The sequence below is a fragment of the Coptis chinensis genome, chromosome 7 (genome assembly GCF_015680905.1).
Source record: "Coptis chinensis isolate HL-2020 chromosome 7, ASM1568090v1, whole genome shotgun sequence".
Lineage (NCBI taxonomy): Eukaryota > Viridiplantae > Streptophyta > Magnoliopsida > Ranunculales > Ranunculaceae > Coptis > Coptis chinensis.
The window spans coordinates 4,093,837-4,107,413 of NC_141462.1; the positions used below are offsets into that span (position 1 = coordinate 4,093,837).

At 37.6% G+C, this 13,577-nt stretch overlaps 2 protein-coding genes across 7 annotated transcripts; both read left to right on the forward strand.

Annotated features, from left to right (window-relative positions):
* Positions 1-246: 246 nt before the first annotated feature.
* LOC147485343 (DTW domain-containing protein) lies at positions 247-8,216 on the forward strand. Of its 4 annotated transcripts, none has more exons than XM_086574854.1 (4): positions 247-735; positions 6,621-7,097; positions 7,677-7,741; positions 7,838-8,216. In XM_086574854.1, the coding sequence occupies exons 1-2, from the start codon at positions 369-371 to the stop codon at positions 7,067-7,069; spliced, it is 816 nt and encodes a 271-aa protein (XP_086430980.1). In that variant the 5' UTR covers positions 247-368; the 3' UTR covers positions 7,070-7,097; positions 7,677-7,741; positions 7,838-8,216. The 4 variants fall into 4 exon arrangements, with proteins under 4 accessions (XP_086430980.1, XP_086430981.1, XP_086430982.1 ...); XM_086574855.1 differs by having other exon boundaries at positions 7,677-7,727; XM_086574856.1 differs by having other exon boundaries at positions 7,677-7,723.
* A 961-nt stretch (positions 8,217-9,177) lies between these two features.
* Positions 9,178-13,171, forward strand: LOC147485344 (B3 domain-containing protein At5g42700-like). Of its 3 annotated transcripts, none has more exons than XM_086571753.1 (8): positions 9,178-9,428; positions 9,545-9,681; positions 9,759-9,977; positions 10,053-10,084; positions 10,173-10,341; positions 10,514-10,723; positions 11,957-12,028; positions 12,754-13,171. In XM_086571753.1, the coding sequence occupies exons 2-7, from the start codon at positions 9,553-9,555 to the stop codon at positions 11,981-11,983; spliced, it is 786 nt and encodes a 261-aa protein (XP_086427879.1). In that variant the 5' UTR covers positions 9,178-9,428; positions 9,545-9,552; the 3' UTR covers positions 11,984-12,028; positions 12,754-13,171. The 3 variants fall into 3 exon arrangements, with proteins under 3 accessions (XP_086427879.1, XP_086427878.1, XP_086427880.1); XM_086571752.1 differs by having other exon boundaries at positions 9,288-9,428; positions 9,540-9,681; XM_086571754.1 differs by having other exon boundaries at positions 9,288-9,428; positions 9,540-9,681; positions 9,768-9,977.
* The last annotated feature ends 406 nt before the right edge of the window (positions 13,172-13,577 follow it).

The window sequence follows — 13,577 nt, forward strand, 5'->3', positions numbered from 1 at the left end:
GGTTTTGACACTTTTGGTTTCTTGGCGCCTTGATCACGTTGAGCTCGCTTAAGAATTATTGCAAAAGTTATGGGCTGCAACGTAATGACAAATTGGTTAACGAGTTTGTTTTAGGAGGATAGGATTTGCCATTCGAGAAAGGACTTGCGGTAGCGGCTTGTTGCTTGCTTCATCCCTAATTATTTAATAAAACTTCGTTATCATTATTAATAAAATTTCCACTTTAAAAAAAAAAAAAAATTTCCAAATTTTGTTTAACTGGAGTAAAATTACAACTGGGGTGCAAATAGCCCCAGCCTTTTACTTCTAAAAAAGTTCCTTCCATTTTCCATTGGTTTTCCTTTTCCTTTCCCTCTCTTCTCTCTCCTATGGACCCAGAATCAGAATCAGAATCAGAACCACAACTAACCCAATTCGAATTTGAGGAACAACCCAACCAAAACAAACCGCGCCAAATATGTTCAAAAGGATGCGCACGTCCTGCTAACGTGTGCCTATGTAACGTGCTACCCAAACAACCCATCTTTACCTCAACCAAACTCGTTATCCTACACCACCCTCATGAACATCGTCACAAACTAGCCACTGTTCCCATTCTCACCAAGTGTTTGACCAATTGCCAAATTAAGATTGGTCGTCGCTTACGTTCTGCTTCTTTCTCTTTTCTTGATTCTCTTTACAATGCTTCTGTTATGGATCCACTACTTCCTCATCATGCTGTGTTTCTCTTCCCAGGTATAAGTTTTTTTTCACATTTTTTTGTTGAATTCAAGCATGTTATATAAGCTTTTTATTGAATTGAAGCAATGGGTATTGTTAAATGTTTGTAAGATTGTGTAAAGTATTGATTTTGATTACTCTAGCTCATTAACTGTTTGTAGGTCCATCTTTTGTGGAATTGAATCAATGGGTGTCTTTGCAAATTCATTAGTAAACAGTTTTCCTTTGATTTTTATATATTTGTGTATTGTTTTATTGATTGAAGAATGTTCTCTACTGCTTATCTATTGAAGCAACTCACTTGGCTATATATATAGCCTTACAAAAGAAACTACTTGCTGCCCACGTTTTGCACTTCTACTAATGTGGTAACAGCAAACTAACTAGCCCTGAACAATAGGTTTATTCAAACCACTAATCCAACTAAGCCCTAAAGACTCGATCAAACAAAGACTAAATCAACTAACTACTTCAACATCCTCCCTTAATCTGAATGCCACCTGCATTTAGGTTATACCAGGATCAGTGCAGACCCCCAACAGACTTCTCAGCTTCACGAATACATCAAGCTTCAGTGGCTTGGTCATTATGTCCGCAATCTGTTCTTGAGTGTAACAAAAGACCAGCTTCAGAACTTCATCTTTGGTAAGCTCGCGAAGAAAATGAAACCTGACATCTATATGCTTGCTTCGACCATGTAATACAGGATTCCTCGAAAGCTTAATGGCTGAACTGTTATCACAAAAGACTGTTGTCCCATCATTTTGAACAAGATTAAACCCCTTTAGAATCCTTCTCATCCAAATTGCTTGACAAGCACATGAAGCCGCAGCAACGAATTCAGCTTCAGTAGTGGACAAAGTGACTATTGGCTGTTTCTTCGACTGCCAAGAAACCGCTCCCGAACATAGCATGAATACATAACCTGAAGTACTCTTTCTATCGTCTAAGTCTCCAGCGTAGTCACTATCTGTATAAGCAATCAGTTCCTCATCTCCTCCCTTTTTATAAAGTATCCCAAAATCAAAGGTCCCTTTCAAATACCTCAACACCCTTTTGGTTGCCTGAAGATGAATCTCTGTGGGACGATCCATATACCTGGTAAGAAGACTCACCACAAACATGATGTTTGGTCGAGTAGCAGTCAAATACATTAGACTGACCACTACTTGCTTGTAACGACTGCTATCCACCCTTACTCCATTTTCATCTCTCATGAGTTTGAAACCTGGAACAATCGGATTATGAACTGAATTGCATTTATCCATATCAAACCTTTCCAACACCTCCTGTGTATACTTCTTTTGACACATAAAAATACCCTCTGATCGTTGCATCACTTCTATACCAAGGAAATACCTCATCTTTCCAAGGTCTGTCATGTCGAACTCATGCATCATAGATCTTTTAAATTCAAAGAACATATGCTCATCATTCCCGGTAAAGATAAAATCATCAACATAGAGACAGACAATTAGCATTTTACCTCCTTCCTTCGCTTTTATGAACAAAGTATGTTCATAAGGGCACCGTTCGAAACCTTCCTTAGCAAAGTATGACTCTATACGACTATACCAAGCACGTGGAGCTTGTTTTAGTCCGTATAAAGCTTTCTTCAACCTGTATACTTTTTGCTCATCACCTTTCTTCTCATAACCAGGAGGTTGCTCGACAAAAACCTCTTCACTAAGTTCTCCATGGAGGAAAACTGATTTCACGTCTAATTGATAAATCGTCCACCTTTTCTGAGCTGCAAGAGAAACCACCAATCGAACAGTATCCAAACGAGCTACAGGTGCAAAAACTTCAGTGTAATCCACCCTATGTACTTGGGCGTATCCCTTTGCAACCAAATGGGCCTTGTACTTCTCCACCTCACCATTTTTTATTAAGCTTTGTCTTATACACCCATTTCACACCAACCTTCTTTGCCCCAGCAGGCAAATCCGTCAAATCCCATGTATAATTTCTCTCAATAACCTTTATCTCCTCATCCATTGCTGTCCTCTACTTCAAACTCTTCACAGCATCCCCAAAAAGAACTGGATCATTATTGGAAGCAAACATGGCTAAGTATGCCAAGTCTTCTTCTTCTTTGGAGAGACCCTCTCCACTCACATAGTCCTTCATCTAGACATGTTGCCTTCTCTCGCTTTCTTCACAAGATGAATGACTCTCACTCGAGCTTGATGAACTCCCTTCAGTTCCACTCATATCTGAACCACCACTTTCTTCGCCTGTACTATCATGTTGATCAGCTTCAGTAACATCACCTCCATGAGGCACAACTGATTCGGTCTCCTTGTCTCCCCATTCCAAATCAGCAACAATAGCCTTCTCGTGACCCATGTCCCAATCCCAGCTTTTGTTTTCTTCAAAGACAACATCTCTACTCACCATTATCTTTTGAGAAGTAGGATCGTATAATCGATAAGCTTTTGATTCTTCACTGACTCCAAGCAAGACGCACCTTATACTCTTATCATCAAGCTTGGTTCTTTTGCAATCAGGGACATGAACATGAACATGATATACATCCAAATACTCAGAAGTGATCAACTGAGGGTTTAACGCCTCTCCAAGCTTCTTCCGGAGTTTTGTTTTTCACTGCAAGTGTTGGGCTTCTGTTCAGAACATGAATTGTCCAGTTAACAGCTTCTGGCCAAAATGTTTTTGGGATATGCTTTTCTGATAGCATGCTTTGAACCATATTCATAATAGTCCGATTTTTCCGCTCCGCAACCCATGTTTTGTTGCGGGGTGTAAGAAGCAGTCAGTTGTCGTCGTATACCATTCTCGTTATAGAATTCAGTGAACTCTCGTGAAGTAAATTCACCTCCACGATCAGTACGAAAACCTTTGATGCATGAACCAACCTCCTTTTGACACTACTCTTATAATGTTTGAAAGTAATGAATGCTTCAGACTTCCCCACAAGAAAGTAAACCCATGTTTTCCGGCTGAAATCATCAATGAACGTGATTATGTACCTCTTTTTGCTATTATAAATAGGATTAATGGGTCCACATATGTCAACATGCACGAGTTGAAGAACATGAGTAGCTCTCTATGTAGTTTCCTTAGGGAATGAATCTCTTTGCTGCTTCCCAACCAAGCAATCTTCACACACCTTCAATTGAGCTTCAAAGCTAGGCAATCCTCTCACCATCATTTTCTGTTGAAGAACTTTTAGACCCTTATAGCTTAGGTGTCCATATTTGCAATGCCAAAGCCTAGCTGTATCTTCTGTGGGAGTATGAAAGCACACTTGCTTCTTCGAATGGATCTGAGCAAACAGCTTAAACATTTGATTTGAAGACATTGTAGTCTCTATAATTAAGCCTCTTTCAGGATGGTATATTTTGCATATTCCCTGTTGTATGAGAGTTGCAAGACCCTTCTCAGCTAATTGTCCAATGCTCAACAAATTGTTCTTCAATCCTGGAATATAGAATACTCCGGTGATAATTTGCATGAACCCATTCACCAGCATCCTAATGTTTCCCTTGCCCATCACGTCCATGCTTGAGTCATCTCCCAATTTTACCTTCTCTCTAAAGCAATCACCAAAGTCTGAAAATATCTCCTGCTTACCACACATGTGGTTGCTACATCCAGAGTCGAGAAACCACAATTCCTCTTTGATCAACACCTTGTTATCGACATATGCCATTAATAGCATATCTCCTCCTGCCTCTGTATAATTTGCTTGTCTTTCACCATTTGGACACTCATACTGAAAGTGCCCAAGCTTGTGACAATTGTAACATTCAATGATGGATTTATCAAAACTGCGTATGCCACCTCCTCTTCCTCGTCCACGAGTATTGACATGACCACGTCCTTGTCCTCCCAATGACTCTCCATATGTAACCTTCAAAGCTTGCTCCTCTACAACGTGAGCATTCATACGTTGCTCATGTACCAACAGGCTACTTTGCAATTCATCTATGGAAAGCGCATCAAGATAGTTTGATTCCTCAATAGAACACACCACGTAGTCAAATTTTGGAGTCATAGATCTCAAAATCTTCTCAATGACTGCTATATCAGTCATCTTTCCACCAGTTTGTTTCATCTTGTTGACCACAATTAGAGTACGAGCAAAGTACTCGTTCACAGACTCCCCCGCCCTCATGTTGAGAACCTCGAACTCCTTCTGGAGAGCCTGTCGCTATGCACGTTGCACTCGTGCTGTTCCTTGATAATTTTGCTTCAAGGAATCCCAAATACTTTTGGCTGAGTCCTTGTTCAAAATAGTCTCCAGGATTGATCGATCAATGGCCTGAAAAAGATAATTTTTCTCTTTCAAATCATTCAACTTTGCATCGGCAATTGTCTTCTTCTGAGTTTCAGTGGGTTGGGCTCCCTCTTCTTCGGTTGGAATCCCATGCTCAATTAGACCCCAATATTCCTTCAATCGAAGGAAATTCTCCATAAGCATACACCAATGATCATAGTACCCGTCGAACTTAGGAATGGAAGGTTGCACAAAGCCAACTGCTTGTTGCCATCTCTTTGCTCCTCTTACGCTTTAGAAAGTTGTTGCTTCTAAGGCTCCGATACCAAATGCTGAGAACTCTCTGTATTGTTTTATTGATTGAAGAATGTTCTCTACTGCTTATCTATTGAAGCAACTCGGCTATATATATAGCCTTGCAAAAGAAACCACTTGCTGCCCACGTTTTACACTTCTACTAATATAGTAACAACAAACTAACTATCCCTGAACAATAGGGTTATTCAAACCACTAATCCAACTAAGCCCTAAAGACTTGATCAAACAAAGACTAAATCAACTAACTACTTCAACAGAAGCGAAGTATTTGATTAGTGAAGATTGTAAATAATAAAGAGAAATAGACATGGCGATATAATGTGGTTCGGCATAGTGGGCGCCTACATCCAAAAAAAGGGTAAGATCATTATGTATTAATGATGTGTATTGTGGAGAGATTACATTGATGTAAGTGGGTATGGAATGGGTTTATAGTTTACCCATTGCATGAACATATATGTGATGGTGGAGAATGGTCTTGAAAAGGGGGGAAGCCATTAGAGAGGAAGAAGGAGAGGAGAGAGAGTCCCCTTCTTTGTAGTTATGAATCTTTCTTTATATAGGTGAAGTAGACATGGTGAAACATGGTGTGGTAATGAGTGGCAAGCATGGTGTGGCGTATGTGGTAGGTGGAACTGATGGAGTAGTTGTAGTTGCTAGAGCCTTTGGGGCATCTGGGATGTGGTGTATGAATGTACTTACAGATGTGGGAGGATCTCGGCCAAATGTAAATACCAAATTTAGTCTCTAAGACATGGTTTGATACTACACCAAATATTGAAGATTGAGACCTTGAGAGAGGAGATGGGGTTGAGGTTTATTAATGGCTACCCTTCTTTGTTGGAGAAGGTGTCTACGTATCCGTTCCTCTTGGGGGAAGTGGAATCAAGTCCACGTAGTTCTGGGGTTGGCTTTTTATAGATGTGAAGGTATGGTGCCAAACATGGAGCAAAACATGGTGGAATAATGTAGTAGGTGCAAAGCATGGGGGAAAGTATGGTTGTTGTAGTTGGTGGGAGGCATGGTGCCAAGCATGGTGGAATAGTGTAGTAGGTGCAAAGCATGGTGGCATAGGACATACGTCTGTAGGACGTCGTTTCTAAGACGTTATTTATAGGACGTCATTGTTTGTATTTAGAGAATTTTTTAGTTGGTCGAACATGTGTCTCTTTGTGATTGGTTGATAGGTAGAGGTAGATATATATACTTACAGGCATTGTTAGATTTTAATAACTTTCTTCAAAATTTATGTAGTTGAGCTCAATAACAGTTTTTAGTTCGTCTTATCTTGAATCGAGTCAACGTGGATATTTGAGTGATGGCTAATTTTTCCTCTTTCCAGGTACAGAATCTTCACCTTCTGTTGAATTAAACCAATGGGTGTCGGCAAATAGAGATAAAATTGATATAAACAACTTAGTTTTGATTGTGTTCGATGGGACGTGGAAACATGCGAAGGAGATGGTAAGTGCGAGTTTACCATTCTTGTCGAAGTTTGCAAGTCAAGTTTGTTTGAATTATGATGTTGCAGTGGATGGTGAGACTATATTTGATTCAGAGTTGGTTCTTCGGAAAGAGCCATTTAGTGGGTGTATGAGTACAATTGAAGTTGTTGCTCGGTCTTTGAGAGTCCTTGAATCTAATGGTATTGAGATTGAAGAAGTGTTGATATCGGTTTTGAGAGCAATGGTTCATTTTCAAGCTTGTCATTTGAAGCCTGTGAAACCAAGGCCAAAATTGATGAAGAAGGGAAAAGAGGCGAATGAGCTAAAGTCACAAATTTATGAGTGAATGAGCTCTGAGCTCTTATATTCAAGTGGTTAGTATTGCTCTGTGAAACATTCTTTTTAAAATTTTATATTGAAGTGATTATCTGTATATTTATTTTAAATCTCTCTCTATATATAGTGAATTTTACTGATAAAAAAAAATATATTGAAGTGATTACCTTTAGGCTTGCTTATTTCTATTGCTTTCAAGTTCAAGTTTAAGATTCAACCTAATAGGTCATCTTCACTCTCAGTAAACTCCCCCTTTGGAGAATGGGTGTTGTGATCCCTTCCTCTGGGTGGACATTATAATGTCAACCTTTTCCATTCTCACTGCAAAACAAACCCTATGTTGCACTGTAGGCTACTTTCTAGGCTGCAAATCAATCTCAACTCTATCCATTTTTGTGCATGCTTTCACATTTTATGGACTTGGGTTTCTTTGAATTCTTACTTCTTTTCATATCGAAATTGTACTTCTTTAGTTAGAACATTCTTAGAAGTTCTCGAGTTCATAGTTTGACATGGATTATGTTCAATCCCCTAACATAGTATTACTGGTTTTTTACTTTTATTTTCATGCACTTTTAGCTTCTCTTGATCATTTGGTATATCTGCGAATGCTTTAGATAACTGAAGAAAAGGGTGAAAGCTGGGCAACTCAGTCTGAGCACATGTTGGTAACCCCTCCACTGTATGAACTCTCTCACTTCTTCCTGTTAACACCATCCCATGATTTTTCATTTTTGCATTGAAATACATTAAATAATTTGGCTTGCTTGAATAACAGATGAAGCGGGTGAAATCTGGCTATGCTCTAAAAACAAATGGTTGTCGTTGAAGCACAAAAGTCATCACGTATTAGAAACCTGCCAACTCCAGTGCAAACACATTTTCTATGAAATTATGTTCCATGTGGCATATCTTCTTAGTAGGAGATGGTTCTGTTCTATATAAAAAAAGAGGAAAGGAAAAAGCAGATATGCCGCATCCTCTGTATTGTTTCATGAAGGAGGGTTTGACATGTACTCTCAGTCTCTCATTACGTAGTACAATCTTTTAAGTTTTGAAGTTAAACCTTCTTTTAACTTTTAAAGTTAAACATCGCCATGAGCTCCAGGTTCATAAATTTATCAAAACACAAATTTATAATATGAGATCTACATGTATTTTGAAGCGTTCCACATGGTATCAGGCTATCAGCGTTTTGAATCAGAAAAAATACTTCAAAGTAGTGCTCTTGTTCTCGTTGATGGCTAAATTTAAGGATATGCATATGGGACTACGATTTAGCTCTGCCGCTCTGCGTGTAATGTATTAGTATATCGTGAATACCTTTGTTTGAACTTGGTGAATTGAATACCACTCTAACTAGTTCTCTCCAGTTAATTATAATCAAAAGCCACAATGGCCAATGGGTAATAGCATTCCCAATGCAGGTGGATATGGTGGGAATGTGAAAATATTCACCTCCAAATGGTTCAAAACATTTGCCCAATTTGAATATGAAAGTGACTATTTTCCCAAGTCAAAACGAGGGTGAAACCTTCAACCAAGATAGTGGTTGAGTTGTGAATTTCGGACGGGATGTTGGATTCTATCTCGTGTGTTTTTTTTAAAAATCCGGTTTTTTTTTCCGGACGGGATGTTGGATTCCGTCTTGCGTGTTTTCGATTTTTTTTTTAAAAAAAAAAAAAAAAAATTCAGACGGGATGTTTCATTCTGTCCTGCGCGTTTTTTCGATTTTTACATTCAGACGGAATCTAACATCCCGTCCGAGATTATTTTAATGGAAATGGAGCGGGTTTGGGTCGGATTTTCACTCAAAACTCTTTACCATATTTGGATCTATCCAGATTCGGGTTGGATTTCGGATATTCATATCCATTGAAAAACACCAAAAAATACACTATTTTAATGATTTTCATATATAAATGTAAGATATAAATTAATTTTTAAGCATCAAAATATAAATCTTATTAAAATAATTCGGGTTTTTGGATATTCGGGTCAAATTCTAGTAACAAACATAGAAATTATATCCGTTAAAATGTTAAAATGGATTCTGATATGGTCGGATTCGAATCGCATCCGGTACCATTTCTAGCCATAAGTGCATTTGTCCTAAATATTGCAAAAATAGAGGTGTACTTGTTCTGACTTTTCAGTTGTAACTAGTTTGGAACTCACATTTACCAAAATTGTAACTCTTCTAAATTCAAATTCAAATCCTTTTCTAAATTTGGCGCTTAACCCACTCACCAAACAACTCTCTCTCTCACTCTGTAACTCTGTAACTCTCTTCAACAACCAAGTGACCAACTCCAACTCCAACTCCAGCAGCAACACTCCATTCTCAGAGAGAGCTATTTATGTAAAGGGTATGTTTTCGCTGTTGTTTTGTTGTTTAAAACTTCAATCTTTTCTTCGTCGATTTGTACTTCGTATGGGTTTTTAGGCTTTGATTTTGAGTTACTGGTTTTCCGATAAAGTTAAGTGAAGAAAATGGAGAAAGCTAAGAAAACATCATATGAAGATGTACGTAAGCAAAGAATTGAGGAAAACAAGAAAAGAATGCAGGAAATCAACCTTGTTAAACTTGCTCAAGATGTTCGTGACGCCTCTAAAAAGCCGGTAATTCTTCCTTTTGAGTTTTGACACTGCTCCATTATCTGTTATTTTGTTTTTCAATCTTCTAATTTGGATAACAGAGGAAGCAGGTGAGACCTCGACCTTCTCACAAAGAAATAACTGTTACTGAACCAAGAAGATCATCTCGTATTGCTGAATTGCCAACTCCAGTATACGAAGAAAAGACTATGGCTAAATTGCCAACTGGTGTATACGAAGAAAAGCCAGCTCCAGTAGCAATTATCGGAGAAAGAAGATCATCCCGTATTTCTAAATTGCCAACTCCAGTATACAAAGAAGTGAGTCCCAAGTTACTCCCTTTATATCCACATTGCATTTTGAAGTTCACTTACCCCCAAATGTTCATTTTTCAGGATCCCACTGTTATGGAAGAAAGTCCTACAAGGTTTGTGGTTACATATATGTATTTGGAAGATTGTCTGATGGGATATAATGTGTAATGTACTTAAATTATTAAATCGGATTGTCAACAGAGAGTATTCAGAGGAATCTAGGGTGAACCATGTGATAGAAAGAGCTGAGGATTCTAGGGTCAACACTGTGATGGAAAGAGCAGAGGACTTGAAGTCGAAGCTTGAAAATGGTTTTCCTAGTTTCATTAAACCAATGACCCAGTCATACTTGAAAGGTGGAACCTGGCTGGTAAGCACAATTTCTTGTCTGATTTCTGAAGTTGAATGACAGTACAGTTGTAAGTGAAATGATGATATTTAATTTAATTTATATTTTAGTTTTAGTGAAATGATGATATGGTTTAGCGCTTTAGCTCTCATTTGATAAACCAGAAACAAGGGTCTCTTATTCATGTTAACAGGTCCTTCCTAGAAGCTTCTGCAATAGCCACCTTCCAACACACAATGATACTATTACCTTGGTCGACGAGAACGGAGATGAGTATCCAACAGCATACACCATTTCTGATAAGTCATGCTTAAGTAGTGGATGGAAAGAGTTTTATCTTGCCCAGGGACTAGTCCATGGTGATGCGTTAGTTTTTGAGTTAATCAGGCCAAGAGTTTTCAAGGTATTTGCTTTTGTTTTAGTGTATGCAGTATTAACCTTCGCCTGTTTAGCTTACTAACTTGATGCTTCCATTCTTGTTATCATTTTTTCTTTATAAACCTATAAAACTGGGGAAGTGTGGAGGATCTTGCTGTGATAAATTATCCCATAGTATATATTATTATAACTTTTTCCTGGTAAAATAGAATTTCATTAATAAATGAAGCAAAGTAGGTTGAGAAAGCCTATGAGCACAAGAACACGAAAATGCACAAAACAACCTTACATGTGCCACAAAAGTAGCCTATTAACCCAAGTCCTAGTATAGCATTGGATTCACCCTAGGCACAAAGGACTAAAAAAGCACCATCGAACATTTTGAGTTTGGGACTGTAGTTTTGATTGCCACTAAATAGAGTATGCTATTGTAGTTCTCGATTTGAGATTTCGGTTTGAAGCTCTTTGGTGAGTGCATTTGTCACAATTAAAAGATATATATAGAAGAAGCGTACCACAACATGATGTCATCAGACTGAGCTATGTTCTCTTCAGAAGTGGATAGATGCTATTAACTATCACAATAGATAGATGCATTGCTATGTTGTCAAACTGTCCTAAAATTATTAGTTCTTTAGGAAGATTATATAGAACCTAAAAAGATATATCCACCTGCATTCCAAACAAACCATACCAAAGCAAGGTACCGTGTGGCTTCGCAAAAGATGAGTTTGGTGGTAGTTGGAGCTACCTTGCAGTTGACATTGTGTTTATCATCCCTTCATCCAGCATTCATTTTACAGCCCTTCAGCTAGAAAATTTGTAGGTTATCTTTGGTTTGAAAACTTTGGAGATTTTTAAGTGAGCCGACATCTAAGATGCCAACCAGAAGCAGCCCACCTGTCACTACATCAAAATAGTTTTAGCGGGCTGATCAATTTTGGAGAGAAGGCGGGTTGGGGGTTGCCAATGTGGCATGTTTGTTGTAAACCCACCTTGAATGGGGAATGCTCTGAGGGGAATGCTCTGCTACTCTGCTGTGTATATTTCAAAAAAAATCCTTAAAATCTGTGAAAGTATTCTCTGCTGCAGCTACTACGTATAACCCTTCTCACTATACTCTTATGAGTTGTTATTGTTTACCTTTTTGAGAGATCGATCTGACATCACCACAGCCCAAGGACCATAATGTCCATTCATTCCTAGAACTCCAGTATAGTGCAGGTGTTCTAAGTTCATTTTTCTCTTTCCATTGTAGGTTTACATAGTAAGGGTGAATGATTGATTGAAGTATATGGAGCTGCTCATTTTTGGTGCACAGTTTACTATTGTAAGTTGCATCTCCTTAACTGGGATACTGAATAGAGTTATGATTCCATGAACTTTAAAATTTCACATTCTTATCTTATCAACATACTAGGCCATTGTTCTATAAAATACGTATCTATCCAATCCTGAAATTTTCTTACTAGTCTCTTGTATTTAGAAAACATACGATTTATTATCCTCCATATTACTGCATTAGTAACTCTTTGTCAAAAGATGTTAAAAGCCTCACACTTCTATGTGATTGTAATATTTATATGAACATAATCCATTTTTAACTAGTGTCTTTTGCCAAGTAAATAGCTCTCCTGATCATGCATTGTGGTTGGATGTAACCAGAGTTTTGCAGTTTAAGGTGAGAAAGTAAATACATTATATTTCTTTTTACAGCCTCTTCAACCATATCCTTGAGAGGACATTGGAAACCATATAAACATCGTTTATTAGCCAAATTTTCTTTGTGAAAGTACTTTGTGGATACAACAAAGGTATCCCTGAGAAAATTTTCTCAGGCATTTCCAAGCTTATATTGCAAAGATATTCTCATATTCATGTTCTCGACAACTCCGACCCATATTCACTTGTGAAACCAAGTAGAGAAATTTGATTATCTTTTTCTGTGAGGAATATAATTTAGATTCATAGTTCCTCGTTATTTGGTTAGGTTACATCTTTACTGTCGCTGTTAGTGGTATTCAGTACATGTTGACACACCCTTCTACTTTGCAGGTGAATTATATAAGATTCTTCCTGCTATGAGTCATCCTGAATCAACAGTAACGTATTTTTAACTATTTTGGTTATCAGAAGTTCCTAACAGTTGGGATTGGTGTTTCTTCATGATGGCGTGTAAGCCTTTTAATGTTCTTCATGATACGCTGCTCACCAAATCTATTTTGTCAACTTCTTGAGATTGTAGTTTTTGTATTTCCAAATTTATATGTAGCAAATACATGCAACAATGGCAATTCTCTACAACATAGATCTTACATTGGTTGGACTGGATATGATGGACAAACTATCCGAATGTGTATTTTGCAATGCATTTCCTCTTCATATGAAATGTATAAAGAAATGAAACTGGCCTTTCTCAAGAATCTATATTGCTCTATTTTTTTTGGGATGGTCTACATTGCTCTTTCATTTATAGACTATCTTCATGTCTTTACTAATTTAGCGTGGTTCATATTGAATAGCATTGTTCTAAAAATGCTACACACCATTCAATATGAACCATGCTAAGGCGGGGTTTTTTTTTTTTTTTTTAAATATATTTTATAATATATAGTTGTGCATACACCATACTACAAGAAATGAAGAAAATAAGTATTTACCATAATTTAAAAAATAAATACAAACGAAAGTACCTGTTACAAAAAGGAAGAAGATGGCAAGTGATCTGCTTTCGAGTTGAATATAGAGATCAAATAACAATTTTATATAAAAACACATTTTTTTTTATAGTGGCATATAATTTACATTGGGCCTTTTACTTTTTACATTTAATGGTTTTTATAGTGGCATAAAAACTCATTCAAATCTTAAGCCTTCAC

What these genes read in the sequence shown, in the direction of transcription:
- LOC147485343 (XM_086574854.1), top strand. Translation starts at nt 369, where the DNA reads ATGGACCCAGAATCAGAATCAGAATCAGAACCACAACTAACCCAATTC. An exon ending in TGCTGTGTTTCTCTTCCCAG is followed by an intron (nt 736 to 6,620) that starts GTATAAGTTTTT and finishes TCCTCTTTCCAG; the next exon opens with GTACAGAATCTTCACCTTCT.
- LOC147485344 (XM_086571753.1), top strand. Translation starts at nt 9,553, where the DNA reads ATGGAGAAAGCTAAGAAAACATCATATGAAGATGTACGTAAGCAAAGA. An exon ending in CAACTCCAGTATACAAAGAA is followed by an intron (nt 9,978 to 10,052) that starts GTGAGTCCCAAG and finishes TTCATTTTTCAG; the next exon opens with GATCCCACTGTTATGGAAGA. An exon ending in ATGGAAGAAAGTCCTACAAG is followed by an intron (nt 10,085 to 10,172) that starts GTTTGTGGTTAC and finishes GATTGTCAACAG; the next exon opens with AGAGTATTCAGAGGAATCTA.